The sequence below is a fragment of the Carettochelys insculpta genome, chromosome 32, assembly GCF_033958435.1.
Source record: "Carettochelys insculpta isolate YL-2023 chromosome 32, ASM3395843v1, whole genome shotgun sequence".
Lineage (NCBI taxonomy): Eukaryota > Metazoa > Chordata > Testudines > Carettochelyidae > Carettochelys > Carettochelys insculpta.
Genome location: NC_134168.1, coordinates 3,338,429 through 3,365,422, shown reverse-complemented (window position 1 = coordinate 3,365,422; position 26,994 = coordinate 3,338,429). Strand labels below are relative to the sequence as shown.

Here is a 26,994-nt window from a genome sequence, read left to right as displayed (position 1 = left end):
ACGACTGACAGATTCCTACTGACCCAGCGATGAAGAAGCGCTGAGCGGTTCTGCCCCGACCCTGACTCCCAAGACTCGGCATCGCTCGGCGCCCGAGCAGGGCAGGGCCCTGTCACTCACACAGACACCCCGCCAGGAGAAGGATCAGCCCCCCGCGAGCAGCTCCGCTCTCCCAGGCCATGGCCAGCTCCGCCGCTTCTCTCCCCGCCGGAGGAACAGCCCGAGGCTTCTCCGTCCGGGCAGGGCTGCAGGAGAGCGGTGGGGAGGAGAACTCTGCTCCCCCGCGCTCCCAGCCGGCTCCAGGGGGCGGTTCTCGGCAGGGAGGAGCCGCTGGCTCCTGGTCCGCCCCGGGGAAGACCAGCGGGGTGTGAGCGGGGCGGGCGGGGCTCTCAGGCTGTGGGGCTCTCCGGGGGGCACTGGGGACTCTGGCGCCATCCGCTGCCCTGCTGGAGGAAGGCGGGGGGAGAAAGGCTGGACTGAGGCAGGGGATCACCGGCTTTTGTCCTTGGGCTGGGACGGAGCCGCTCACACCTTCACCGCCTGCTCTCTGCAATGGATCGACACCGATTGACCCCGCCTGGGACTGTGGCTCCATCGGCTTCCACAGGCGGCGCCGGGCAGGAACGTGTGACCTGAACCCCGGAAAACTCACGGGATTGGTGAGTCCGGACAAGAGACAATCAGCTGCGGGCGCGGCCGGGGAGACCCGGCTTAGCCGTTCGGAGAAGCCTCCGGGGGCTGGGAAAGCCCCGGAATGAATCACCTGGGGGCAGTCGTGGGATCTCCAGCGCTGGGGGTGGGGGGTTGAGAGCGGGTGAGGGGAGCACGTCTCGGCGGGGAGGCCCCAGGTAGAGCTGAACCCTGTTTGAGGGCCGCAGATGGACGGTACCATCCCCCAGTGCCCCGCGGCCCCCCGCAGGGCTGCACTGTCGGACTGAGGGCGGAGGTTTCTGCACAGCGCCCGGCCCTGCCCGCACCACTGTGCATCCACCGCACACAGGTAGGTGCCGGAGTCGCCCGGCCGGGAGGCGCTGATGTGCAGGGAGCTGCGTTTCCCCTGCTCCAGGCGCTCCCCTGTGAACCGGCCCTCGGTGACGTTCCCCTCGGAGCTGGTGGTCAGCAGGTGGGTCGGGCCTCGCCCCGGCAGCTGCCGGTACCACTGGAAGGGCAGGAACTGGCTGGTGTAAGAGCAGGACATGGCGGCGGCCTCCCCTTCCCTAGTCTCCAGCGCCGCCGGGCTCTGCTTCACTTGGGCCGCGCAGCAGGACACTGCGGGGAAGGGAACAGCAGCCGGGACATGAACGCTCTGGAAGGGATCCATTGTCCGTGCGTCTGTCGGCCGATCAGGCCTCCCCCTTGCAGCCTCCGCCCCCCGCTCCGGTCCCGCGCAGCCTCCAGGGCCGCCGGTGTACCGGAGGCTACCGGGTCGGTCCTTCCGTCCGCACCTGGTGCGTCCCCTGTGTCCTCTGCGCGAGCCGCAAGCCACCAAGCAGGACACGGAACACGGAAAGGGGCCGCTGACCGCTCTCACGGGAGATCTGAGGCTGAGGGGGGCCCCACTGGCCGCCCGCGGTGTGAGCGGCGGCTCTGGGATGGGTGTGGGACCCAGCGGCTACCCAAGGGGGCGGGAAATCCGCTCCACAGCCGCTCCGAGGGGGGGATGGACTTTACCGCCGGCCACAGAGGGCCGCGCCGAGGCTCGATACCAGGTCTGTGCGCCCCAGCTGGAGGGGCAGCTCCGTGCGGGCTGAGCCCTGAGGAAGAGTCAGAGATGAACTGCATCACCCACCCCCACCCCCCGAGCAGGGCAGGGCCGTGTCACTCACACAGACACCCCGCCAGGAGCAGGAGCAGCCCCCCGCGAGCAGCTCCGCTCTCCCAGGCCATGGCCAGCTCCGCCGCTTCTCTCCCCGCCGGAGGAACAGCCCGAGGCGGCTCGGTCCGGGCAGGGCTGCAGGAGAGCGGCGGGGAGGGGAATTCTGCTCCCCCGGGCTCCCAGCCAGCTCCAGGGGGCGGTTCTCGGCAGGGAGGAGCCGCTGGTTCCTTGTACGCCCCGGGGAGGCCCAGCGGGGCGGGGCGGGGCGGGCGGTCGGGGCCCCCAGCAGACAGCCCTGGGCTCAGGCGGCGGGTTCCCCGGGGTTTGCCGGGGGGCACCACTGGGAGCGCTCTGGCGCCATCTGCTGCCCTGCGAGAGAACTTTTGGTTTTCTTGTTTTTTGGGGGGGTTTTGGGTGGGGGGATAAAGAAACTCTTTGCTGCAGGAATTGGAGGGGAAATATGGTGGGAATGACACCGCCCCTCACCCCTCTTCCCCACCCGCTCGCCGCACCGCCTGCGCCACTTTACACCAGCCCTGGCTGGGAACCCCCGAGCTTCCCAGAACCACCGCCCCTTCAGCGCAGATCAACACCTGCCCTGGGGCAGCTGGGAGCTTCGGTGCGTGAGATCCCCTGGGAGCGAATCTAAGGGGAAAAAGAGTCCCAGGGAGCTGGCAATTTTGAGGGGTATTAGTAAGGCCACAGGAGCAAGTTACCCCAGTGTGGTGGTCCGCTTAGGGTCTCTCTCTCTCTCTCTGTCACACACACACACACACACACACACACAGAGAAAGAGGGAGGGAGGTGAACGCCTGGGAGTCAGCGTTACGGAGAGGGATCGGGAGTCACAGCGGATCACCGCACAAGTACCGGTCAGCGACGTGTGATGGTAGAGGAAAAAGCGCGCATCGGGCTGCGCAAAGTCAGCGGGAGAGTCGGCAGCCGGAGGATTTCCTCTTCCACTCCCCTCGGCACGGGCAGGACCTCCGCTGCGATCGCTTGTGGGCGCCGCACCTCAGCAGAAATGGGGATGAAGTTCAGGGGCCGCCAAACAAAAGGCGGAAGTTCGGCCAAGTGAGCGGCGGGGGGAGGGAGAACGGCGCGTTCGCCGGCAGAAGAGGAGGCTGTTGGCCGTGAGAGCAGTAAGGACCTGAGAGGGCGTCACAAGGCGCAGGTGAAAAGCTGCTCTCCTGGGCCTCTGCGGACAGGAGAAAGCGATGGGCTCAAAGTGCAGCTGGGGGGTTCAGGCTGGACTGCAGGAGAAACCGATGAGGGACGGTCTGGAAGTGCTCGGTGCTGCCGGGCGGAGCGGGCAGCGGCCGATGCCTCTCGAGGTCCCTCCCGGCTCTGGGGCTCTGTGACTCCGCGGCCCTGGGCAGGGAAAAGGCCGCTGGGGAGCCGAAGGTGACAGACCGTTGTGCTGGGCCACGGGGGGCTGGGCAGTGAGCGAGCGGCCTGAGCTGCAGCCGGGGAGATGAAGAGAAGCTGCGGCTGTGGGGGGGTTAATCTCCGGCACAAGTTACCCAAGGCCGCTCCGGAGCGCTCCGCACTTGGGGGGTGTAGGTGGGGCTGGACACACACGGCCCCGGGATGCCCGAACTGGGGGCGACTCCTCCCTCAGGGCGGGGCTGGAGTGTGCGGTCGGTCACTGCCCCTCCGCCCCCACCTTTCTTCTCCTCGGCGCTGAGTGCGCGGGGCGGCGCTGCTCGGCCCCCTGTGGGGCTGCGTCCCGCCAGCCCCTCCCCTACGCCGCGTGGGAGCGGCCGGGGGGTTTCTGCACAGCGCCCGGCCCTGCCCGCACCACTGTGCATCCACCGCACACAGGTAGGTGCCGGAGTCGCCCGGCCGGGAGGCGCTGATGTGCAGGGAGCTGCGTTTCCCCTGCTCCAGGCGCTCCCCTGTGAACCGGCCCTGGGTGACGTTCCCCTCGGAGCTGGCGGTCAGCAGGTGGGTCGGGCCTCGCCCCGGGAGCTGCCGGTACCACTGGAAGGTTTGGTACGGGCTGGAGAAGGAGCAGGACATGGCGGCGGCCTCCCCTTCCCCAGTCTCCAGCGCCGCCGGGATCTGCTCCACTTGGGCCGCGCAGCAGGACACTGGGAGGGAGAAGCGGAGCAGGTAGATGAGGACTCGGAGCGTTGCGGTGCCCGTTTGTCTCCGGGCCCTGTTCCCAGGCACGTCCCTGCGCAGCCTCCCCTCGCTCCCCGGCTCCGGGCGCCCTCCCTGGGTCCCTCTTGCTCCCCACAGCGCTCGCCCAGAACCCCTGGGCCCTCTCTGCCTCTCCTGCCCCCGCTCCCCTCCCGCCCGGACCTCCGCAGAGCCGGACGAGCAGCGCTCAGCCCGAGCTCCAGAGCGCGGCGGCTGGTCACGGCCTTGCGAGGCGGAGACGGGTCCCGCTGGCAGACAGCCCCCGCCCCGCTCTGCGGCAGCCCTGAGGCGGGGGGCAGGGGGAGGAAGGGAGAAACTTCTGCCCGATCCGGCCCCGTCCCTGACTCCCAAGACTCGGCATCGCTCGGCCCCCGAGCAGGGCAGGGCCGTGTCACTCACACAGACACCCCGCCAGGAGGAGGAGCAGCCCCCCGCGAGCAGCTCCGCTCTCCCAGGCCATGGCCAGCCCCGCAGCTTCTCTCCCCGCCGGAGGAACAGCCCGAGGGCGCTCGGTCCGGGCAGGGCTGCAGGAGAGCGGCGGGGAGGGGAATTCTGCTCTCCGGGGTCCCAGCCGGCTCCAGGGGGCGGTTCTCGGCGGGGAGGAGCCGCTGGTTCCTTGTCCGCCCCCGGGGAAGATTAGCGGGGGTGCGAGCGGGGCGGGGCGGGGGTCTCAGGTTGTAGGGTTCCCGGGGGAGCCACGGGAAGCCCCCGGCGCCCTCTGCTGCCCTGCTGGGGAAGGGGGAAGCCGAGCCCCAGCTGGAGCACGGAACGGGAGGGTACAGCGCCGTGCACCAACTCACCGATTTAGTCCCCTGGACTTAGATCCGATGTAGGCCCCGGGAGGCTCCGCCCCCGGCTACTGTGGAGAATGTCTGATGTTCCCAATGAGCACGGGGCCCCCGAATTCCCAGCCGTGACCTGCACATCACAGACTGTGAACTCTGCTCTCCCGCCCCACCCCAGTTAAATCCGGCGCTTTGTGCGCTTTTACTCTGCGCTCTGCGGTTGCAGAGGGAACGCCAGTGCCTCTCTACGGGGGTCCTGACCCAAAGGGGGAGCCCCAGGGCTATTCCAGGGGAGTCACTGCACTGGCGTGCTCTCTTCTGCCCCCGAGGCGGACGCTGTAAATACACCCAGTCGGGAGAGGGGGGGTTCCCAGGGAAGCTCTGAGCAGCCCCAGCCCCAGGCAGGTCACTCTGGAAGCGGTGCTCCTCGCAAAGATCTGAGTTCGAGTCTCGCCCGCCCGCCCCCAGCCAGACATTCTAGCAGGCTTTGGGGGAGTCACTCAGAGCTGCGTTTTTATAGGGGTGCCCCGCGGGGGGTTTCAATCACACCCATGGCCCCTAACTCCCATGGAGTTCAACGGGTGTCTGGCACCGGGGCACTTCTGGAACCCCCGCCCCCAAGCACCAAAAGACCTTTTACAACTCTGGTCTCAGCTGTCAAACGGGGGTAACAGCATGTCCCCAGGGGGGCACTGGGCCAGTTCGTACCGTGGGGGTGCTGAGAGCCAATGACCCAAACGCTAAAGCCTGGATATAAAGGAAACTACTTCAAGCTGACACGTATCGGAGGGGTGGCCGTGTTAGTCTGGATGTGTAACAGCAACGAAGGGTCCTGTGGCACCTTATAGACTAACTGAAAACTTTTCTGTTAGTCTATAAGGTGCCACAGGACCCTTCGTTGCTGCTACTTCAAGCTGAGGGGTCTGGGCTGATTTGGTTTGCAGAAGAGAAGGCTGAGGGGTGATTTGACAGCAGCCTTCAGCTCCGCGAAGGGGAGCGCCAGAGAAGAGGGAGAGAAACTGCTCTCGGTGGTGACGGACGGCAGGACGAGGAGCGGTGGTCTGAAGTGACAGGAGGAAAGGAGCCGGCTGGATATCAGGACAAACGATCTCACCAGGCGGGCGGGGAAGCCCCGGAACGTCTTACCAAGGCTCGTGGTGGAAACTCCATCCCCCGAGGTCCCTAAGTCCCGGCTTGACACATCCCCGGCTGGGATGACTTAGTGGGGGTTGATTCTGCTTCGAGCAGGGGCTGGACTCGATGACCTCCTGAGGTCCCTTCCAGCCCTGAGATTCTCCAGACCCCCCGCCCCCAGGACCCCCGTTCCAGCTCCTGTGCCTCCCCCCGCCCCTCCCGGGGGCGTTGTGGGGACCAGCAGCGTGGAGGTGGGGAGACACTGGCAATGCGGCCGGAGAAAGGCCAATGCGGGCTGGTTTAGCCTGGAACGGGCCAAGGTTTCTGAGCGTTCGTAACCCAGTTTCCCTGGAGATCCACAGTGAGTCGTGGAGTAGCTAATTCCCTTGGGCTCCTTTGAAAACACCTTAAAATCTACCTCGGTGCTTTCGGCTTCCTCGGACAGAATCGCCGCAGTATCTGAGCGCCACGACCCGGGGATTTCAAGGGAACCAAAGGGATTTAGGAACGCGTGTCCTGCTGACGTTCTGGCTGGACCACCTAGGTCTCTGGGACTCCGCAGCTTAGCTGCCCCGGTTACTCTGAGTGAGAGGAAACCGGGGGCAGGTTGTCAAATGGCTCTGCTACTAAGGAGGCCAAAAGTGACTCTGTTTCAGCAGACAAATGAACGTGTGAGTGTGTGTGTGTGTGTGTGAGAGAGAGAGACACACACACAGACAAGGGGTTTGCGGTGTAAGATTCTGTGTGCGCCTTGGTGTGTGAATTGTAAGTGACTGGGTCTGGTGTGTGCCCGAGTGTGGCACCGCGGCAGCCGGAGAATTTGAGGGGTGTGTGTGTGGGGGGGTGGATGCCCGGCTCTGAGTGGTTGCGTCCGTGTTTGCTGTACAGAAGAACCACAGTTGTGTGGATGTGAGTCTGTGGGCGGGTGGCTTCGTGCGCATGACGTGTGAGTTCACGGACGCATGTGAGGTGTGTGTGTCTGGAAAGGAGCGAGGGAGGGTGATGGGGTTGTGTGTGTGCGTGGGGGGGTGTTTTCCGCAAGGAAAACACACAAGTAGGGGAGCGTCTCTATGGCGTGTCAATGCCCAGGCTGACCCGAGCCTGCGCCTCCCGCTGTGCGAACAACGGGGCGAAACGGCCGTGCAGAACTCGGGGAGGACGCCGGCTTTATTTTGTCGATATTGCTTCGCGTTTGCTTCAGCGGGCCAAGCGGAGCGAACCGGCCACCGGGCGGCAGCACATCACCCCCAGCCCGGCCAGGGCCGCTGGGCTTCAGGGGCCGGGCGCACCTAAGCTGCCGCTTCAGGGGCCGGGCGCACCTAAGCTGTAGCCCCTGGGGCTTGACAACGCAAACCAGCCGCGGGGAGTTAGAGGCCCGATTCCCATCACAGTGAATGGAGGGGGCACACAGAACAGGGTGACCTGCCCCCTTCATCCACAGCTAAGCAGAGCGTCAGGCGGCGATTTGTCGAAAAAGCCGGTAAATACCGACACCCTGACTTTAACCCCCCCGCCCACCCCTAAGCAAACAACCCCGCCCTCCCCGCCCCGCCCATCACTAGGCCCTTCCCGGCCCCTTCCCAGCCTCGCGGGGGTGTACAAAGAAGGGACCGGAGCGGGGCGGGGAGCGGGACGTAACTCGCGGGGCTGCGGGGGGACCCTGTGGGGGCGGACACTGGGGGCTCTTAAGAACGTCCCCTGGGGGGAACATCGTCCTGTTCTCTCCGCGGTGCGGTTTTGGGGCGGTGGGGACAAGGGGGGTCCCGAATTCCCCTTCTCAGACCGGCCTCGATCCGCCGTTATCAGCTGCGCCCCGGGTCACTGTGTGCGTATCGGGCTCAGTAATAGCGGGCCGCCTCCGCCCCTGTCAGCGGGCTCCTGCCCCGCTCCCTGGCCGGACCCACAACGGCCCCCCCGGGCCCGGTCCGGGAAGAGCCGCTGGAACGGAACGATCCAAGTCCCTTGGGAATACCACCCCCAGCTGCGCGGCCCGGACCTCCCCGTCCCGAGTCCCCCAGACCCGACGCCACCCTCCGACCCCCGCAGCTCCTCCCGCTGAGCCCCCGGCGGCCCTCCAGCCCCGCTACAAGTATGAACCGCCCGACTTAGAGTCCCGTCACTGGCTGGGACCTCGGTCCCCGCGCAGCCGGCACCCGGGAAGGGCCGATCGCCCCGCTTCGGCACCTTGCGGCTCCTTAAGGAGCCGCTTGCGGCTTTCGCCACCGCCGGCGGCACAAAAGAACTAACTCCAGCTGCCCCAGTCAGACCGACAGACTCTAGTTGTTTTACTGCCGAAGCGGCGGCAGCCTTCGGTCCCGCCCCACCTGGGGGGTGGCTCCGCCCTCAGGTGAGCTGAGGGGAGGGGCGGCCAGCCTGACCGGGCCAGAGCCGCGCAGCCCGCCGGGAAGGAGGCGGAGAGAGGCGTGAGAGCAGCGGCGGAACTGCGCGTCCTGAGGTCAGTTCATCCCGGGGGCAGTCTGGGGACGGCGGTGGGGCTGAGGCTGAGAGGGGGCTAAGCCTGGGGACGGGGGTGGATTTGCGGCTGAAGAGGTTAAGCCGGGGATGCGGGGGGGCAGTTTGAAGGAAGGGGTAAAGCCTGGAGATGGGGGTAGCTTAGCTGTCTAACTGGTACAAGTCATTGCACTGCTCTTAAAAGAGGGGTGGCAAAGTGCGGCTGGTGTCATTTGCTGAGGCCTGTCTGGTTTTCACCTGCACTGCAGCTCTTGAAGGATGGATTTTGCAACTGAATTTGAAAAAAGTGTCTCTTCTCGGTATTTCGGTTGCAGCCTCTAGTCACGAGGGGCTTGTGTCCTGGTGCCTTGGGTTAGGCCTCCAGCTTCAGCCCTGGGTCCCAGCAAAGCTAACGCTGGCCCTGGGGGCGCCATTAAAGTGGGGTTGTGACCCACTTTTGAGTCCTGACCCACTGTTTGAGAATTCTGTTATCAGGTAGCGTGGGAGACCCGGTTTGGGTGGGTCCATGGGGTTGGTATCTTAAGTTGGAAATTAGCACGTGCTCAGTGTTGGTATGTGTGTTTAACAGCGTTTTTAAATAGCCCGACAGAAGACATTTTTGCGCACGGGGCACTTGCTTATTATAAATGGCATTTCTGTGAATTCATTTACTGCGGTGAAGGGGAAACGATGAATTCCTAGCTGTCAACTCTTACGCATTCAGCTTCATGGTACAACTGATGCCGTGAGGTGAAACTTGCTCTGGGGGTATTGACATGTGGGATGCTTTGGTGTGTAGTCAAGGATTGCGCGTTTGGAAAAGTTAAGCGGCCCACGCCGTTGGCGTTTTTTCTGAGTTACACGCAGGGATTTCTTGGTGGAAAATCCTTGGTGAGCCCGGCGACTTTAAATACAGGTTGCGCTTCTCTAGTCCAGCACCCTGTCGTCTGGCAACGTCGGTCATCCGGCGTGATTTTTGTTAGCTGGATGACGGTCTGTCATGGGTGTGGCCAAGCTTCCTGTGGTCCCATAAAGTTTGTTTCCAGCCACTCACCCTGGCTCTGTGTTCTGTGCTGTTATTTAGCTGTAATTTACCCTAAATGGGTTCTCGGAGTCCAGCAAGCAGTGGAAGGGTTGGTAATGTTGCTAGAGGATATTGAGCTCCCACGGTCCAATAAATTCTCTCATTTGGCACTGGTCAGGTCCCCAGGTTGCTGGGCTTGAGAGGTAATGGATCTGCACTGAGTTTGGTGGAACTGATTTCTAGTCCCAGAGCTTTCGTGTACTTATAATGGTAGATAAAGTTCCTTCATGTGCGCCTTTGTTTCAAGGCTTCTGTTCCACATTTGATTCCGAGCTAATTAAGTGCCAAATACAAAACATTTAAACAATATCCCAAATCATTTACCGTATCTCTACGCATAGAAAGGCAAAATCCCCTTCAAAAAGTGAGAATCTTTTAAATACTTTCTTCCTGAAGCACTTTAAAACAAATCGTAGCTATGAATTCTACCCTCAGTTTCAGATATTTTCCCTTTTTCTCATTATTATACCAAAATATTTTAAGCGAGTTAAATGTTTGAGGGGTGGGAAATTTCTTTGGTAATCAGAGAATATTGGCAGTCAGGCAGCTAAGGCCAGCCTTACAGGGAAATAGCCTGCCTGCAGCAAACAGAAACCTCGGGTTTTGCTTTTTGCTCAATGGGTGGGTGTGTCGCATTTTTATATAGTAACACACAGAGTGGTATGAATGACTTCTATTGACAGTAGGTGGTATAACTGAACTGTAAAATACAGTCCTCTGATTTCTAGAGGGGTCATTAAGACAGAGCGTTCATCTAGTGCCTGGAGTAAATAGTCCTTTCTAGATATTTACATTACAATGCTCATGCATGTTACTGGGTGGCATCAGTGAGATGCTGAACCATATGAACAGCTTCATTGGCATTTGGGTGACCTGCGGATGCATGGATTAACAGCGCAAGAGATATCTAAATAGGTGTATAACTAAACTTTTAATGGTTCTCGGACTGTTTCCCTGCTCGGGGTTTACTGTAATTGCAGTATTGTAGTAGTAGCTAGTTTCACAAAAGTGCATGATCCCCGCCTGTGTGAGAAGGGTTAGTTTGCCATGTTTTTCATATTTGAAATAAAACTGCTAGTTAAATACTAGGGAAAGGAATGTGGCCTTTAAATGCCCCGTTTGCTTGCAGAACTGTTATCCTAGACAGCTCTACTTTCATGCAGCCCTGGGTGTGACGTTCTATCCCTGTGCAGCTCTGCGGAGAAAGGCGGTAGAGAGCCCTGTTAGTTTAAGACTGGCAGAAAGGCACATGCCACAACTATCAGTAATGGGGCAAGTGAGAGGGGAGCCAGGATCACAGATGTGTGAAGGTGAACCCAGGGCCCTCATCCTGTAGTGAAGGGGTGACGTGTCCTTAGTTTTGGTCTCAGTTTTGTTGCATTTTTCTCTTCTGGGTGCTCCGTGTCCTGGATGCCAAAGAGAGGTCAAGCTACATGCTTGGGAGAGAGTGAATAATAAATTGCTGATTTTTTTCCTATTGCGTTTAAAATGGACACCCAGTTTTGAGAACAGGATGTTTGAAAGGCCAGTTTCTTATCTGGTGCTTGACAGCCACGGAGGTGATAACTTGGGTGATACTCAGATGACCTCTGACGTGGGCAGAATAAGTGAGCTAAGTTCTGTAACTCTGAATGTTGGCATTTCAAAGTTTGCAATGCTAATTGTGTCTGTCATCTAGTGTTCAGAATTACCTTTTATTTAGGCCATGAGTACATTGTAGGCCTTATGGGTAAAATCTGGAGATGGCGGGGGGGAGGGAGGCGGGCTACATAACTTTGTAACTGGGCCAAATCATTGTGTGTTTTCTCTGTTCTTAAAATAGGGGTGACAAAAAGTACAGTTTGATGTTATTTATTAAGGACTGTCTGGTATTCCTGCGCAGTGCGGCTCTTGAAGGACTGATTTTTGTAAGTGAATTTGAAAAAATGGCTCTTCTCGCTATTTCAGTTGCAGACCCCGATCTAACCTGTGTGTGTGTGTCTAACCTGCTCTTAAAAAATCTCCGCAGATGGAGATTCCACAGCCTCCCCTGAGAGATTTATTCCTGTGCTTCACCACCCTGACAGTCAGGAAGCTTTTCCACCGTCTCATTTGACGGGGCGCTAGGCTGGGTTCCAACTGGTGTCAATCAGCTGTAGCTCCAATGGAAACTTGCACCAGTCCTCGGAGCTGATGATTTTTCCTCACCATTAATAGCAGGGCCAGCCCCAGAGAGCATTTATTCTGTCTCACTCGGCCTAGACAATTTAGGATCCTAAATCCCATTGGCTATCAGAGGCTTAGGTCCTACAGGGCAGGTTTTTAAAGGTATTTAGCATTGAGTGGAATTTTCAAAAGCACGTATAAATGAGTTAGTCAATTGGGCACTTTCGAAAATCCCTCTAGGCATCTGTCTCCGCCTTTTGGTGCCTAAATACCTTTACAAACGTTCCCCAGAGCCCCTTCTGTAGAGGGAGCTCCTAACTCACCTGGGCACTCTTGGAAAATATACTTTTTGATGTTTCTGATGGGATTTTCAAAAGACCCCTGGGAGTTCGGTGCACAGCTCTGGCTGGTCTCGGGGGGGACTGGGGTCTAACTCCCTCAGGCAGCGTGGGAAACACCAGCCTATGGTTTTTGCACAGCCCAGGGTGCCCTTTGCGGCACTGTGCCTCCACTGCGCAGAGGTAGGTGGCTGCGTCTCGCAGCTGTGCGTGGCTGATGTTGAGAAAGCTGAGCCGCTGCTGGGGATGGAGCTCAGCTCGGAGGTTCGGCCCCCACGTGGCAGGCTCGTACGTGTACAAAATCCCCAGGGAGTCTGGGTGTTCCCTGTCGGACTGCCGGTACCACTGCACGCTTCTCATCGTGCTGGAGTAATTGCAGGTCAGGCTGGCGTCCTGTCCCTCAGATACGCTCAGGGACAGCGGGCTCTGCTCTACGCCAACCTGGCACCTTGCACCTAGTGGTGAAGAGAACTTCTGTTACCGAAGAGAATGACCAGCGTGTTCTGTCCTGCCCTCAGCCCTAAACCCCAGGAGAAGAGAAATGCACCGTTTTCAAGTCCATCTCCTCCCCAGCTTAAGAGTCACAAAAGTGGCTCCTGATTCGTGGGTCCCCAGCCTGAGACACTTTAGAGTCTGATTACCAGAGGCTGTGTCCCCAGCCAGCCAGCAAAGAGCTACAAGGAGGGTGCGAGGGAAAGGGGTCCTGACCCAACGCTCCCCAGCTGGACACAGAGCAGAGATCTCCTGCACCAATCGCGGGCGGGTGCTTGCAGGTGGGCAACTCACTCACCACAGCTCACCTTTGAGGGGCTGGGCTCCCCCTATGACCAAGTGACGTCATCAGCCGTGGGACTTACAGTGAAGATGAATGACCAGGATCACTAGTGCGGCACCGGGACTCCTCATTGCTGCGCACAGTCACAGGCTTCCCACGTCCTCTGGTGTGTGTTTTCTCCAGGCCCCTCTGTCCTTTTCTGGAGCCCGTGTAACCCGCCCACCTGCTGGGTGTGTGTCACTCTCCCAGCACTGGCACCTAGCCCACTACGCAGGGAAACTGAGCCTCCTCTGCGAGCCAGCCGGCTTTTGGCTCACCCCGTACAGGCTCCTGCACCCGGCTCCAGAGGTCCCAGGCGTGGGCGGTTACGCACACACTTCCGCTGAGAGGCACCTCAGCCCTCCCCATCCTAGCAGCAGCCAGGCCTTTCCCTCGCAGCCACAGCACAAACCCACGCCCCAGACCTTCGCAGCTGCCTGACTGCGCAGTTCCCGTCCCTCAAGGCACAACAGAGCCCCCTGGCAGGGAGGTTTTCGTACCGAGGCAGGGGACCTTTGCTTCACTGTGTCTCCAGGGCGCAGAAGTAGCTGGCGGAGTCTTTGAGCTGAGAACGGGTGATGTGTAGCTGGGTCCGTCTCTGCCTTCGCCAGAGCTCGGCTCTGAAGTTTGGCTGCCGGGTAACGTTCCCCTCCTCGTACAGGCTCAGCAGCAAGGCTGGACTTGCTCCAGGCAGCTGCTGGTACCAGTGTACAGAGGACGCTGTGCTTGAGTAGTTGCAGGTCAGACTGGCAAGCTCACCTTCGGAGATGGCCAGAGATGGAGGACTCTGGTGCACCTGAATTTGGCAGCTCACCCCTGTCGCCAGAGGCAAATGGAGAAGTGACAGTTTAGCTTTTTGGGTTCTCTCCAGCCCCGTGTCCTCACCAGTGTTTGCTTATGTCTCCCCGTTTTTCCTTCAGGCAAAATATATCAGATTTTCTTTTTAATACACGGGGCTACCCCGATGAGCAGCCGCCGAGAGCCCGCCCCCGGTATTCAGTCCAGCATCTTGTCATCTTTGGTACCGCCAGGGATTAAGTTCTTATATCTTGAGTCTCAGCCTGGTGGCATTTCCACTATTGAGTTCCCAGTGCTGGAGTAACTCAGCGTGATGCTGTGGCCTGTTGGCTGTACGGGAGGGCAGAGTGGATGATCCCTTCTGGCATGAACCCCTCGGAATGATGATTATTATTGTAGTTATAGGCCCTGGGGATGCAGCCAGCAGTGCCTGGCACTAGAGAGGCCCAGAATAAGACAGTTCTTGTTCCCCAGAGCTCAGCAAACAGAACCTTCCCCCCCAGACACGAGGTCTGAGCTGAGCTCGAGGGGGCAACGTACCGGCCACCTCGGAGACCCCCTACAACTGAGATTGGAGCCCTGTTACACCCGACACTGCACAGACCCAGTAAGGACAAGCCCCGGCTGAGATGCTCATGGTCTGAACAGACAAGCTCCCCCAAGACTTACAGCAGAACTGAAGGGTGAGCATCACCGACAGGGATTTCATCTGCCTCTCCATGTCCGCTCCTGATTCTCCCTCTTCGCCCGAAGGCCGGGGACGGGGCCTTTTCCCTGCCTGCAGGTCAGCGTGGCACAATCTACCGGTAGCCCTCTTTGCTGGAGGGACGGGGCACTTTGTGGCCCCAGCCAATCAGGGACAAGCTGCTTATCTCAAACAATAGACGATGCGGCTGGTGTCGGAGGGTCCGAGCTGCCCTCTGCTGGGCAGAGTCACAACAGAAAAGCGCTGCTCGGGGCAGGATGCGGAGAAGATCTACAGAGACTGTAGGACGACAGCCGGGGTGTTCCTGGAGTCAGCTAGAAGCGTTGTCTGGAGACAGAGCGAAGTGGAGGGGACGTGCTCCCCTTGGAGTACACGGGGCTAAGTCAGGTCACATCTACGCTACGGGGAGGAGGGACCCTGCCCCGGTGCGCCTGTGGGAACGTGATTTAGCACGCCTGGAGAGGAGGCGCTAAACCTAATTCACAGCGCGCCCCGGTTCACCGCCCTTCTCCTATCGCCCCTTAGGAGTGAGGGGAGTGAACAGGAGCTCGGGCTCCCTTTGTGACCTTGTGACGGGGTTCAGGGGTCCCCAAGCGCTGCCCCCCCCGCCCGCAGGCAGGAGCGACTCTCACCCAGCAGGTAGAACAGGAGGTTTATGAAGCTCCGGAGCGCAGCTCAGCACAGAGGGGTCAGTGCAGCCGGCAGAGACAGTCATTCCAACCCGTCCTGGGGAGAGGAGCCCGAGGGGGGCCCCTCTGGGGTGTAGCTTCCCCCCCCGCCAGGCTGGCTGCCCTCCAGCTCCCTCTCCCCCAGCCTCTAACTGCTCCCATTCAAACCCAGCTCGGCTCCTCCCTGCTCTGTGCTCAGGGCAGAGGTGCTACCTGCCAGCCTAGGGTACAGCCCAGGGGTCATCCTTAGCCCTGGGAGCTGCTCTGCCTGTCTCACACATCCAGCCTGAGTCTCACCCCCCGCCCCGCACGCTCCATCACAGACCTCCCGTAGGCCTAGGGCCACTGTGCTCCTAGGAAAGTTTAGAACATGAGCTCAGGCTCTAAACTTTTCTGTGAGTCTATAAGGTGCCACAGGACCCTTCGTTGCTGCTACAGATCCAGACTAACACGGCCACCCCTCCGATACTTGTGCTCCTAGGGGCTCTGATCCGAATTACTGTTTCGATACAGCAGCGGCAGGCTGCTCTGGAATAGCTTATTCTGCTCTCTTTCGAAACAGCCCCTCTCCCGGAACCGGCGCTCCTCCGCGTAGGGCGAGGTTCCCCACACTCGACATGAGCCGCCCGCTAGTCTGGAATTATCTCGGGGTGGGGGTTGCGTCGTGGAGAAGCTCGGGGTAGTGGCCGTGATTCCGAAATGACTTGGCTGTGTCGGGACATCCCCGGGTGAGGTGAAACTGGGGGGTGGGCCAAGCAAGCCCGGCTCCTGAAAGGGGACAGTGGCCTGGGGTGGCGGGGAGCCAGAGCCCGAGCAGGTGCTCTCCAAGCGCGCCCCGCTTTTGCTTCCCTCCGTCTCGCTCCTGAGCTGCGCGGGGGGTTCCTGGCATCGCCTGCCTCTCCCGGGCTGTGGGGGGGTGACAGCGTTAAGGAAGGTGAGCCGCGCTCTGCGGGAAGCGGGTGGTGGCTCTGTACTGCCTGGCAGCCCTGACCCCGCCCCCAGCGGCGGCGTTTTCGCCCGGGCTGCCGGTGCTCCTGTGACGCTGTGTGGCCACGGCGCAGAGGTAAGTGGCTGCGTCTCCCAGCTGGGGCCCCGTGTCCAGCTCCGCAGCGAGGTTGGGCTCCCCGGCTTGCGGCTCGTCCGACGCTAGCGCCAGCAGGGAGACGGGCGGGTCCCCGGGGCGCTGCCGGAACCAGCGCAGACTCCAGAAGTTGTCGGTGGTGTAGTGACAAGCGAGGCTGCAGTTCTGCCCTTCCCAGGCGACCGCAGCCGAGGGCTGGCGAACCTCAGCCTTGCAGCTCCCCCCTGGGGGAAGAAGAAACCCCACAGGTGATGGGGTGCTGCTGTCTAGATGCAAAGCCCAGGGAAGTCCCTCTGCGTCTCCGTGGGCTTTGCCTCTGGCCCACGCCTGCTGCTTCCCTGAGACTTTCGCGGTCACAGAGCTCTCAAAGGCACCTCAGGAGACACCCCTGGCCCCGGAGAGCTGACACATGCAATGGTCAAGTGGAGGGAGGGGGGGAAACTGAGGCACAGGAAGGAGAATACACCGGCAGGCCAAAGCTGGGGGTAGAACTAGGGGTCCGGTACCCCCATCCTCCCCAGAACAGCGCCTGGCCAGCACAGGAAAGGGAAGAGGCCGGGAATGAGCTTTTGTCTCCCAGCGTCTGCGGCAGCATTCCCCACCCCTGGACTCACGGGGAAGGCTCCCCAGTAGAAGCAGCAGGCGTGGGAACAGCTGCCAGGATCTCTCCATTGCCCCCTGCACAGGAGCTGTCCGGCCGCTCAGCGCAGGTGGCTTAGCCCCAGAGGCAACGTCACTTTGTGGAACTGCTTGGAGCTTGGGCTGCTGGGGGTGGGTGGAGCCTGGCTTCCAGATGTGCACAGGGGTGGGGGATGCAGCGAGGCACATCCGGGAATTTGCAGAGGGCAGGTGTCTTGGAGATCTGGCTACTCCTGCCCTGGGTCCCAGCTTCCAGGCAGCCTCCCGCCCCCACCAGCCAGGGGCTCAGCTGCCCTCACTCATTTGACTGGCCACCCCCTAGCCTGCCACAGGCTCTGAAGCCATCCAGGCCCACCAACCTCAGGCGTCCTGCAGCCAGCCCAGGGCTCAGCAGCTGCCCCCAGCCTGGGGCAGTCAGAGTTGCCAGCTCTCATGCACTGGGCAGACCAGAAGCCATTGGCAGTCACGGAGTTCAGTCTGTCTGGTGAGGCAGAGAAGGCAACCTCATCTCAACAGCTCCAACGCTGGGGGGGGGGGGTTGACATCTCAACACCTCCACCCCAAAAATAGTTCCAGCATCACTGGCTGTTCTTAGGTTCCAAAGCAGATTCCCAGTCTCTCGATGAATAACCCACAAAGTACAACTGTGGCCGACTGCTTATACCCAATATTTCCTGCTGTGTCTGGAACAGCTGCAATTTTTCCAGTACTAGCTTGTAGCTGAGAATTTGTAGTAATATGGATGAAGGACAATGTCTCCTCTCTAGTCTTCAGGTTTCATTATCCAGCTCCCTAGCTTTCCTAGGTAGCTAGCATTCTTGCCTCCATTAATCCACCTTCCTGCTCTTCTGTCCCGCCTCCCTCTTGCTGTGGTATCTATTGACGCCGGTCTGTGAGTGCAGATAACAGAATTGTTCCCCCCACAGGTTCCGAGCCCTTCTCCAGTGTTCCACAACTTTTTTTTTTAAGCATCCATTTAAAAATAATATAAGTACCCTCAGGCTTTTCTTGGTACACGTACCTCAAAGTTGAGAAACATGCTCCTAATGTGCTCTGAGGTTTTGATGTGGGTGTGTTCAAAGACATGGTGAAGGATTCTCCTTATTAAGAGCTATCCTTAATATGATGAGCTATAGGGAGGTGCCTGGGAATTGATGGGAGCAACAGGTACTCTCATCTCTCCCGGTACTTGGAGAAGAACAGACTTTCCCTTGCCGAGCGAGGGCATATGGGCCTTGGGCCTCTGGGGAAAACAGGGTGAGGGTTAGGGTCACGCCCTGGGAAGGGCAGGCCTTTGGCTGGACATGTCCATGCTCAGGTGTCTTTGAGACAAGCCACCAGGAAACAGGTGGTGTTTCACAAACCGCAGGCATCTCTGTTGCGCACAGAAGGGGAAAGGCTGACCACAGACAGTGGGGATTGGCTGAGACACAGCTCTGTGCCCTCACATCCTGCAGCAGGGTGAGGGGAGAACGGAGGGTTAGTGTGTGTGCAGGAGACAGACAGACAGATGGGTAATGCTCGGCAGCTGTGTCTGTCAGAGCCTGCAGTCAAAAGCAGGACTGGTCCCTTTGCTTCCTGGCCCAGAGGGCGTAATGCATTCAGGAGGCCCAGCTGCGTATGGAGGAGTGGGCAGTGTTTTAGCCCTGGTGGGCCCATGCTACTGCAGAGACAAGGTGGGTGAGGCCAGAGCTTCCATAGGGTCAGCTTCTGCTGGGGAGATGCTCCCCCCAAAAGGTATTATCTAGCGGGGAGCCTGTGTCTGCCCCTGACTTGAAATGTACGTGTGACATGGGGCGTAGGTATGGACAGCTGTATTTCTGAGTGTGCAAGAGAGAGTCTGAGACTTCCGAGTGTGGGTTGCTGGCCTTGTGTAAGACTCTGTTTGGGTGTGTGTGAGACTAGGTGTGACTGTGTGAGAGAGGTAGTGGGAGTGTGTTCTTTCAGTATGGGGGTTTCTGGCCATGAGTTAGAATCCATTTTTGTATGTCAGTCTCAGTGAGCTGGGGAGTGTGTGTAGGTCACTGGCCGTGTGTTAGACTCTGTTTGGGTGAGTGAGATTGTGTGTGACAGAGGGAAAGCCATGTGTGTGTGTCTGTGCAATTTTGTCACTTTGTTTGTGAGAAGGGTTGTGTAAGTGTGTCCTTGCCTGCGTGTGTGGCTGTATGCGAGAAAGTCTGACAGCATCCAGCCGGAATAGGAGGGAGAATCGGACGGGAACTCCTGAGTTACCACACTGTCTCCCTGGGAATGCTCCTGACCCCGCTAGCGTTGTGGGGCAGGGAAGATACGACTGATAAGAAACCTGCACATCCAGGTGACTGGGGTGGGGGGAAGGTCTGTAATTTTCCAGGTGTTGCTTCAAGTCCTTCCTTGAATTCCTGGCCCCTTGTTTCTTCTGTTCCAGTCCCTTCCCTCCTGCCCCAACCTGCGCTTGACCTCCAGCCACGTCTCTCCTACTTTCCATTCTGCTCTGACCCTCTCTGACCCCCTCTCACTGGGGTCCTTGTCCCCGCCCCTCCCGGGGGGTTTTGTGTAGGGCTGCCTGGGCCTGCGTCACACTGTGGTCCATCGCACACAGGTACACAGCAGAGTCAGCCAGGCGGCTGCTGTTCAGGTACAAGAAGCTGCTCTGGCTTGCGGTGTCCAGGCTCATGGTGTAATTCTCCTGGGTGTCTCTGCCACTGGAGCTCCGGAGTGCCACAAACTGTGGCCGGCTGCCCGGGGGCTGACGGTACCACTGTATGCTGTACATGGTGCCAGTGTAGGAGCAGTTCAGCTGGATGGGTTCCCCTTCCTGGACCCCGGCCTGGGCTGGGTCCTGGGTCACTGTGTATTGGGCCCACGCACCTGCGGGGAGAGTTTGGGTTTAGTCCAGGTTTTCTTCCTCAGCAATGACAGGAAAATACATCCAGCTCTGTCTCATCTCTCTGTCCATCCATCCACATTGCCCTCTGCAATGTCTGTCCATCCACCCACATTGCTCTCTGCAGTCTGTCCATCCACCCACCCCTCCCCCCGCACTATCCTGCTCTCCAGCCATCCACCCTTCCCCTGTATGCGGTTTGTCCATCCTTCCACCTTCTCCCTGTGCACTCTCCGTCCCTTCCCCTCTGCACTGTCTGGCTGTCCCTCCATCCACTCTTCCCCTGTGTGCTCTCTGTCCATCCTTCCCCCTTCTCCCTGTGCACTCTGCGTCCCTTCACCCTTCCCCTCTGCACTGTCTGGCTGTCCCTCCATCCACTCTTCCCCTGTGTGCTCTCTGTCCATCCTTCCACCTTCTCCCTGTGCACTCTCCGTCCCTTCACCCTTCCCCTCTGCACTGTCTGGCTGTCCCTCCATCCACTCTTCCCCTGTGTGCTCTCTGTCCATCCTTCCACCTTCTCCCTGTGCACTCTCCGTCCCTTCACCCTTCCCCTCTGCACTGTCTGGCTGTCCCTCCATCCACTCTTCCCCTGTGTGCTCTCTGTCCATCCTTCCCCCTTCTCCCTGTGCACTCTCCGTCCCTTCACCCTTCCCCTCTGCACTGTCTGGCTGTCCCTCCATCCACTCTTCCCCTGTGTGCTCTCTGTCCATCCTTCCCCCTTCTCCCTGTGCACTCTCCGTCCCTTCACCCTTCCCCTCTGCACTGTCTGGCTGTCCCTCCATCCACTCTTCCCCTGTGTGCTCTCTGTCCATCCTTCCCCCTTCTCCCTGTGCACTCTCCGTCCCTTCACCCTTCCCCTCTGCACTGTCTGGCTGTCCCTCCATCCACTCTTCCCCTGTGTGCTCTCTGTCCATCCTTCCCCCTTCTCCCTGTGCACTCTCCGTCCCTTCACCCTTCCCCTCTGCACTGTCTGGCTGTCCCTCCATCCACTCTTCCCCTGTGTGCTCTCTGTCCATCCTTCCCCCTTCTCCCTGTGCACTCTCCGTCCCTTCACCCTTCCCCTCTGCACTGTCTGGCTGTCCCTCCATCCACTCTTCCCCTGTGTGCTCTCTGTCCATCCTTCCCCCTTCTCCCTGTGCACTCTCCGTCCCTTCACCCTTCCCCTCTGCACTGTCTGGCTGTCCCTCCATCCACTCTTCCCCTGTGTGCTCTCTGTCCATCCTTCCCCCTTCTCCCTGTGCACTCTCCGTCTCTTCACCCTTCCCCTCTGCACTGTCTGGCTGTTCATCCATCTTCCCTTCCCCTCTGCTTTGTCTGGCTGTCCATTCTTCCCTCTGCAATGTCAGTCTGGCCATGCATCTTCCCTTCCCCTCTGTGCTGCAAGGCTGTTCATCCATGCTCCCCTCTGGGCTGTCTGGCCGTCCATCCATCCACCACCCTGTACGGTCCCTCTTTCCACCTCCGTGCACCCATTGCCGCCCTGCTTTCCGGAACTCTGTTCCCCAGCAGCCTGGAAATCACAGCTCATGGGGCCCTGCACAGAACAGACCCTGACTACCTGGAGCCAGCAGCAGCAGCAGCAGGACAGCCACCAGACCCATCCCCAGGGCACGGCTCAGCCTCCAGCAGCGGCTTTCAGGCTGGGAGGAAATGGACTGGGGGAGGAGGGAGAGGGTTTTCCTCCTGCCTGCATCCCAGAGAGTGACTCATTTTAAAGGGACAGTCCCGTATTTTCTCTCTCAGCCCTCCGGTCTGCGTGGGTGGGTCACACTGCTGGCCAGAGCCTGGCTCGCTCGCTGCCCACCCCCCAGCCGTGGGTGGGGCTCCAGTGGCTGGCAATGGGGCTGAGTGTGCCAGGCTGGTCTCTGGGTAAAGGGACAGAGTTGGAGGTGGGGAGGGGCTGGCCGCTCCCCTTGCTGGTCCCACAGTGCTGTGTGCCAGGCCACCTGCCCCACCTCTGCCCTATTTCCAGCCAGCACTCCCCAGGGGCTGGTGAAACTACATGGCTGCCGTGTGCCCGTCAGCCCTTGGCCTGCTCCTCTCTCCCACCGGTGCCTTCTCACACCCCACCCGCTGTGCTGTGCACCCATCGGCCCTTGCCCTGCTCCCCTCTCCCTCCTGCTCCTGCTCACGCCCCACCTGCTCTGCTGTGCACCCACCAGCCCTTGCCCTGCTCCCCTCTCCCTGTCCCCTCCCGCCAGTGCCTGCTCACACCCCACCCACTCTACTGCTCTTCCATCCCCTCCTGTCGGCAGGATGTGTCCCACTCCTGGTGCTGTGCAGCGAAGCAGCCCCTGGTTCCACTGTTCAGCTGACCAACAGCCTGGCTGCTGGTTCCTTCCCCATCCCGCCACACTGCCTCTGGCTGGGCTGGTGCCAGGGACAGCTCCAGACCCTCTGGCTCAAGCCGCTGGTCAGGAGGAGCCAAGCCCTGCATGTGTCAAAGCCCTGCACTGCGCTGGCAGGGGGAAGCTTCTCCGCCCCTCAGCTCAGCTCTGTAGCGACAGGGAAGAGGCTGTTTCCAGCCTCTTTGCACCCTGACCCTGCAGGTCCCCAGGCAGAGGTGCTACCCCCAGCCTAGATCCTGTGCCCAGGGAGTGTGGGGCTCCTCTCTCCCCTAGACACCCTCCCCTGCTGAGCCTCCTTTCTGCAGCCAGGTGCCCTGGGCCCAGGTCAGTGGGGCGGGCAGCTGGGAGAGATGCCCAGCTCCACACCCCCAGAAAGAGCAGGTCCAAGGGTGGAAGGGGCGAGGCCAAGGTCAATTGCTCTCCAGGACCACTGGGACCATGGTGCTGGCCCCCCCCCCGCCAGGTATAGAGTGGTGGAGCAGAGCTACTGGCACTTCTGAGGGGCCCAGAGCTTCGGCTGTTGCCAAAGTAGCCTCTGTGGCTGGAGCACCAGGAAGGGACAAGCTGCTTCCAGCCGCAGGGGAGCAGTGGAGGGGAGGGGCAGGAGGGAAGAGGTGACCTCTGGAATAACATGGGCCAGGTCATGGCCACCCACTTCAGCTGGAAGCAGCTCTCAGACCTTCCCTCTGGCACAGAGCTGCCAGGCCCACGTTCCGGTGTTAGGCCTGTGGAAGGTGTCTACGATCCTGTGTGCCACCACGTGCTGCCTTGTGGAGACGTGATGCCAGGTACCAGAAGAGGTGGGTTCGTCCCGGGGGCCCAGCCAGGCATCAAAGGTGGACAGTGCCGGGTAGAGGAGGTCAGGCCAGGTCAGTCACACCCCATCCTCGTAGGACAGAGGTGTACAGGAGTGGGTGTGAGTCACCTCTCCCCTGTGCAAACCTCAAAGATAAGGTCCAGTAAAATCTTTCCTATCTGGCATCCTGGCACCCGGAACTCTCAGATAACCAGCATTTTTACCGGAACCCAAGTTGAATTATGTTTTCCATACGTGCAGTAGAGTGAAACTAAATGCAAAAACTCCAGCAAATATGGGGTGTGCTTACTGTGTGTGACGCTGCTCTTTGCTAAATAACACACACTGCACACAGGGTTGTTGGCTTCTTAGCATCTAATCTTGGTTTTCTTGAGTGTTAGGCATGGTTAGGTTGTCCAGAATAGTTCAATATCCAGCAACCTCCCCATCCCAGGGCTGCCGGATATGGAAGAGTTAACTGTAAATAAAATGACTCCTGCTGTGGGGTATTTCTATGTAGCAGAGGTTCAGACAACTTGATGCTGATTTGAGCCTTTACGCTGCCTAGTTCTGATCGATCACCGTTGAACTCACTCGAATATGAGTAATTTTACCCAGTGTCCTGTATTTCCCATGAGGAAACATGGTCACCCTCACACTGGGCCACACCCAGCAGTGGGGCAGAGGCACTGGGCCAGCTCCCTACCACCTGGGGCGTAGTCGCAGCTGATGTAAATCAGTGGAGCAGGACCAGGTGCTACTTTTCAGGGCTCTGTCCAGGCAGGGGTCAGCAACCTTTCCAAGGCGGAGAGCTGAAATGTGACCCTTTGAGCTCTACGTACGGTCAGAGCGCTGGTGATGCTTTTTAAAGTTACTAATAGTCCCGCTTACAACAGCCTCATTGATAAATACACGAAGATGCAGAGCTTTATCGTGGTCAGTAGCATTAGCTGGTAGCACAGCTTTGAGCAGGCTCCCGGCTGCATGGGGGAGGAAGGTGGGGCTGAGCTCCTGCCTGGTGTGCTGATGAAAATCAGCTCGTGCCATTCTTGGCACCTGTGCCAGGCATTGCTGAGGCCTGGTGCAGGGATTATTGCTCTCTGCTGCATCCCCACACTGGCATCAAGGAAGCAAAACTAGATGGGTATGAGCCATTGGCCCAGGAGGGGAAGAAGGCCGAGCAGCCCCCTGCCCCACCATCAGGCAAAGAAATGTACCAGGAGCAGTCCTTTTTTTAAGATGAAGGGATGTGAATGCTGGCAGGGCTGCAGCCAAACGCGGCTTGGTGCCGGGACAGCCGCTGTGCGGCAGCAGAGGGTAAGGCCTGATGTTACACAGATGTATTCTGAACATGGCTAGGAGCCAAGGGCGGGGGCCAGTGACCCACAGCAAAAGCAGCCTGGGCCACACGAGTGAGAAGCAAAACTAAACAAACAAACAAAACAGCAGCGATAAAGCCCCAGTGCCTGAAAACAGGAAACGACACTCCCCTCATTCCTTTCACACACCAGCCCGGAGCCGAAGGGACCCAGGTCCCCTGAGGCTCTGGGTCAGGGCCAAACGGGAGGAGCTCATTGTAGGACGGGGCTGTCAGGAAGTGGGCTTGGGATGTGGGGTCTGGGCTGGAGTGGGTGCAGGAGCAGGCTGGGGGTGGGGGGAGGGGGTGCGGGAGTAGGCTGGGGGTAAGATCTAGGTGGGATGGGGTGCAGAGGCAGGCTGGGGGTGGGCGTGCGGGGGCAGGCTGGGGGTGTGGGGTCTGTGTGGGAGGGGGTGCGGGAGTAGGCTGGGGGTGAGGTCTGTGCAGGTGGGGGTGCGGGAGCAGGCTGGGGGTGAGGTCTGGGTGGGAGGTGGTGCAGGGGCAGGCTGGGCGTGGGGGTTGGGTGGAAGAGAAGAGGTGCAGGAGCAGGCTGGGGGTGCAGGGGCAGGCTGGGGGTGAGGTCTAGGTGGGAGGGGGTGCAGAGGCAGGCTGGGGGTGTGTCTGGGAGGGAGGGAGGGGGTGCAGGGGCAGGCTGAGGGTGGGGGTGCAGGAGCAGGTTGGGGGTAGGTCTGTGTGGCAGGGCTGCAGGGCAGGCTGGGGGTGGGGGGTGGCTGGAAGAGAAGAGGTGCAGGAGCAGGCTGTGGGTGGGAGGGGGTGCAGGGGCAGGCTAGGGGTGAGATCTAGGTGGGATGGGGTGCAGAGGCAGGCTGGGGGTGGGCGTGCGGGGGCAGGCTGGGGGTGTGGGGTCTGTGTGGGAGGGGGTGCGGGAGTAGGCTGGGGGTGAGGTCTGTGCAGGTGGGGGTGCAGGGGCAGGCTGGGGGTGTGGGGTCTGTGCAGGTGGGGGTGCAGGGGCAGGCTGGGGGTGAGGTCTGTGCAGGTGGGGGTGCGGGAGTAGGCTGGGGGTGAGGTCTGTGTGGGAGGTGGTGCAGGGCAGGCTGGGCGTGGGGGGTGGGTGGAAGAGAAGAGGTGCAGGAGCAGGCTGGGGGTGCAGGGGCAGGCTGGGGGTGAGATCTAGGTGGGAGGGGGTGCAGAGGCAGGCTGGGGGTGGGTCTGGGTCTGGGAGGGAGGGGGTGCAGGGGCAGGCTGGGGGTGGGTCTGGGAGGGAGGGGGTGCAGGGCAGGCTGGGCATGGGGGTGGCTGGAAGAGAAGAGGTGCAGGGGCAGGCTGGGGGTGGGGGTAGGCTGGGGTGAGGTCTGTGCAGGCAGGGGGTGCAGGAGCAGGATGGGGGTGGGTTTGGGTGGGAGGGGGTGCAGGGGCAGGCTGGGGGTGGGGTCTGTGCGGGAGGGGGTGCAGGGGCAGGCTGAGGGTGGGGGTGCAGGAGCAGGTTGGGGGTAGGTCTGTGTGGCAGGGCTGCAGGGCAGGCTGGGGGTGGGGGGTGGCTGGAAGAGAAGAGGTGCAGGAGCAAGCTGGGGCTGGGAGGGGGTGCAGGGGCAGGCTGGGAGTGGGGTCTGTGCGGGAGGGGGTGCAGGGGCAGGCTGGGGGTAGGGGTGCAGGAGCAGGTTGGGGGTAGGTCTGTGTGGCAGGGGGTGCAGGGCAGGCTGGGCGTGGGGGTGGCTGGAAGAGAAGAGGTGCAGGAGCAGGCTGTGGGTGGGAGGGGGTGCAGGGGCAGGCTGGGGGTGAGATCTAGGTGGGAGGGGGTGCAGAGGCAGGCTGGGGGTGGGTCTGGGTCTGGGAGGGAGGGGGTGCAGGGCAGGCTGGGCATGGGGGTGGCTGGAAGAGAAGAGGTGCAGGGGCAGGCTGGGGGTGGGGGTAGGCTAGGGGTGAGGTCTGTGCAGGCAGGGGTGCAGGAGCAGGATGGGGGTGGGTTTGGGTGGGAGGGGGTGCAGGGGCAGGCTGGGGGTGAGGTCTGTGCGGGAGGGGATGCAGGGGCAGGCTGGGGGTCGGGGTAGGCTGGGGTGAGGTCTGTGCAGGCAGGGGTGCAGGAGCAGGATGGGGGTGGGTTTGGGTGGGAGGGGGTGCAGGGGCAGGTTGGGGGTAGGTCTGTGTGGCAGGGCTGCAGGGCAGGCTGGGGGTGGGGGGTGGCTGGAAGAGAAGAGGTGCAGGAGCAGGCTGTGGGTGGGAGGGGGTGCAGGGGCAGGCTGGGGGTGAGATCTAGGTGGGAGGGGGTTCAGGGGCAGGCTGGGGGTGGGAGGGGTGCAAGGGCAGGCTGGGGGTGGGTCTGTGCAGGAGGGGGTGCAGGGGCAGGCTGGGGGTAGGGGTGCAGGAGCAGGTTGGGGGTAGGTCTGTGCGGGAGGGGGTGCAGGGCAGGCTGGGCGTGGGGGTGGCTGGAAGAGAAGAGGTGCAGGAGCAGGCTGGGGGTGGGAGGGGGTGCAAGGGCAGGCTGGGGGTGGGTCTGTGCAGGAGGGGGTGCAGGGGCAGGCTGGGGGTGAGGTCTGTGCAGGTGGGGGTGCAGGAGCAGGTTGGGGGTAGGTCTGTGTGGCAGGGGTGCAGGGCAGGCTGGGGGTGGGGGGTGGGTGGAAGAGAAGAGGTGCAGGAGCAGGCTGGGGGTGGGAGGGGGTGCAAGGGCAGGCTGGGGGTGGGTCTGTGCAGGAGGGGGTGCAAGGGCAGGCTGGGGGTAGGGGTGCAGGAGCAGGTTGGGGGTAGGTCTGTGCAGGAGGGGGTGCAGGGGCAGGCTGGGGGTAGGGGTGCAGGAGCAGGTTGGGGGTAGGTCTGTGTGGCAGGGGGTGCAGGGCAGGCTGGGGGTGGGGGGTGGGTGGAAGAGAAGAGGTGCAGGAGCAGGCTGGGGGTGCAGGAGCAGGCTGGGGCCAGGGGTCTGGGCACCCCTGGCTGCAGGGGACACTGCTGCACTCCATCCTAGGGAGTCACTTCCAGTTCTGTGTGCGTGAAGGGGGCTGATTGCCTCTCCCGAAGCGCAGTCCTTCGCACTCGTCCTTATTGAACTCGCCCTGGTTTCCTCGGACCAT

The 26,994-nt window shown here is 60.8% G+C and overlaps 1 protein-coding gene across 1 annotated transcript in view; it reads right to left on the bottom strand.

Annotated features, from left to right (window-relative positions):
• The window catches only part of LOC142004557 (T cell receptor alpha chain MC.7.G5-like), a 369,008-nt gene extending 342,014 nt beyond the window's left edge, over positions 1-26,994 (bottom strand). The window contains exons 1-2 of the mRNA XM_074982200.1: positions 26,931-26,994; positions 19,182-19,454 (exon numbers count right to left, since the gene is read on the bottom strand). Of these exons, the coding sequence (XP_074838301.1) occupies positions 19,182-19,454; positions 26,931-26,994 (337 nt within the window). The remainder of the gene's footprint in view (positions 1-19,181; positions 19,455-26,930) is intronic.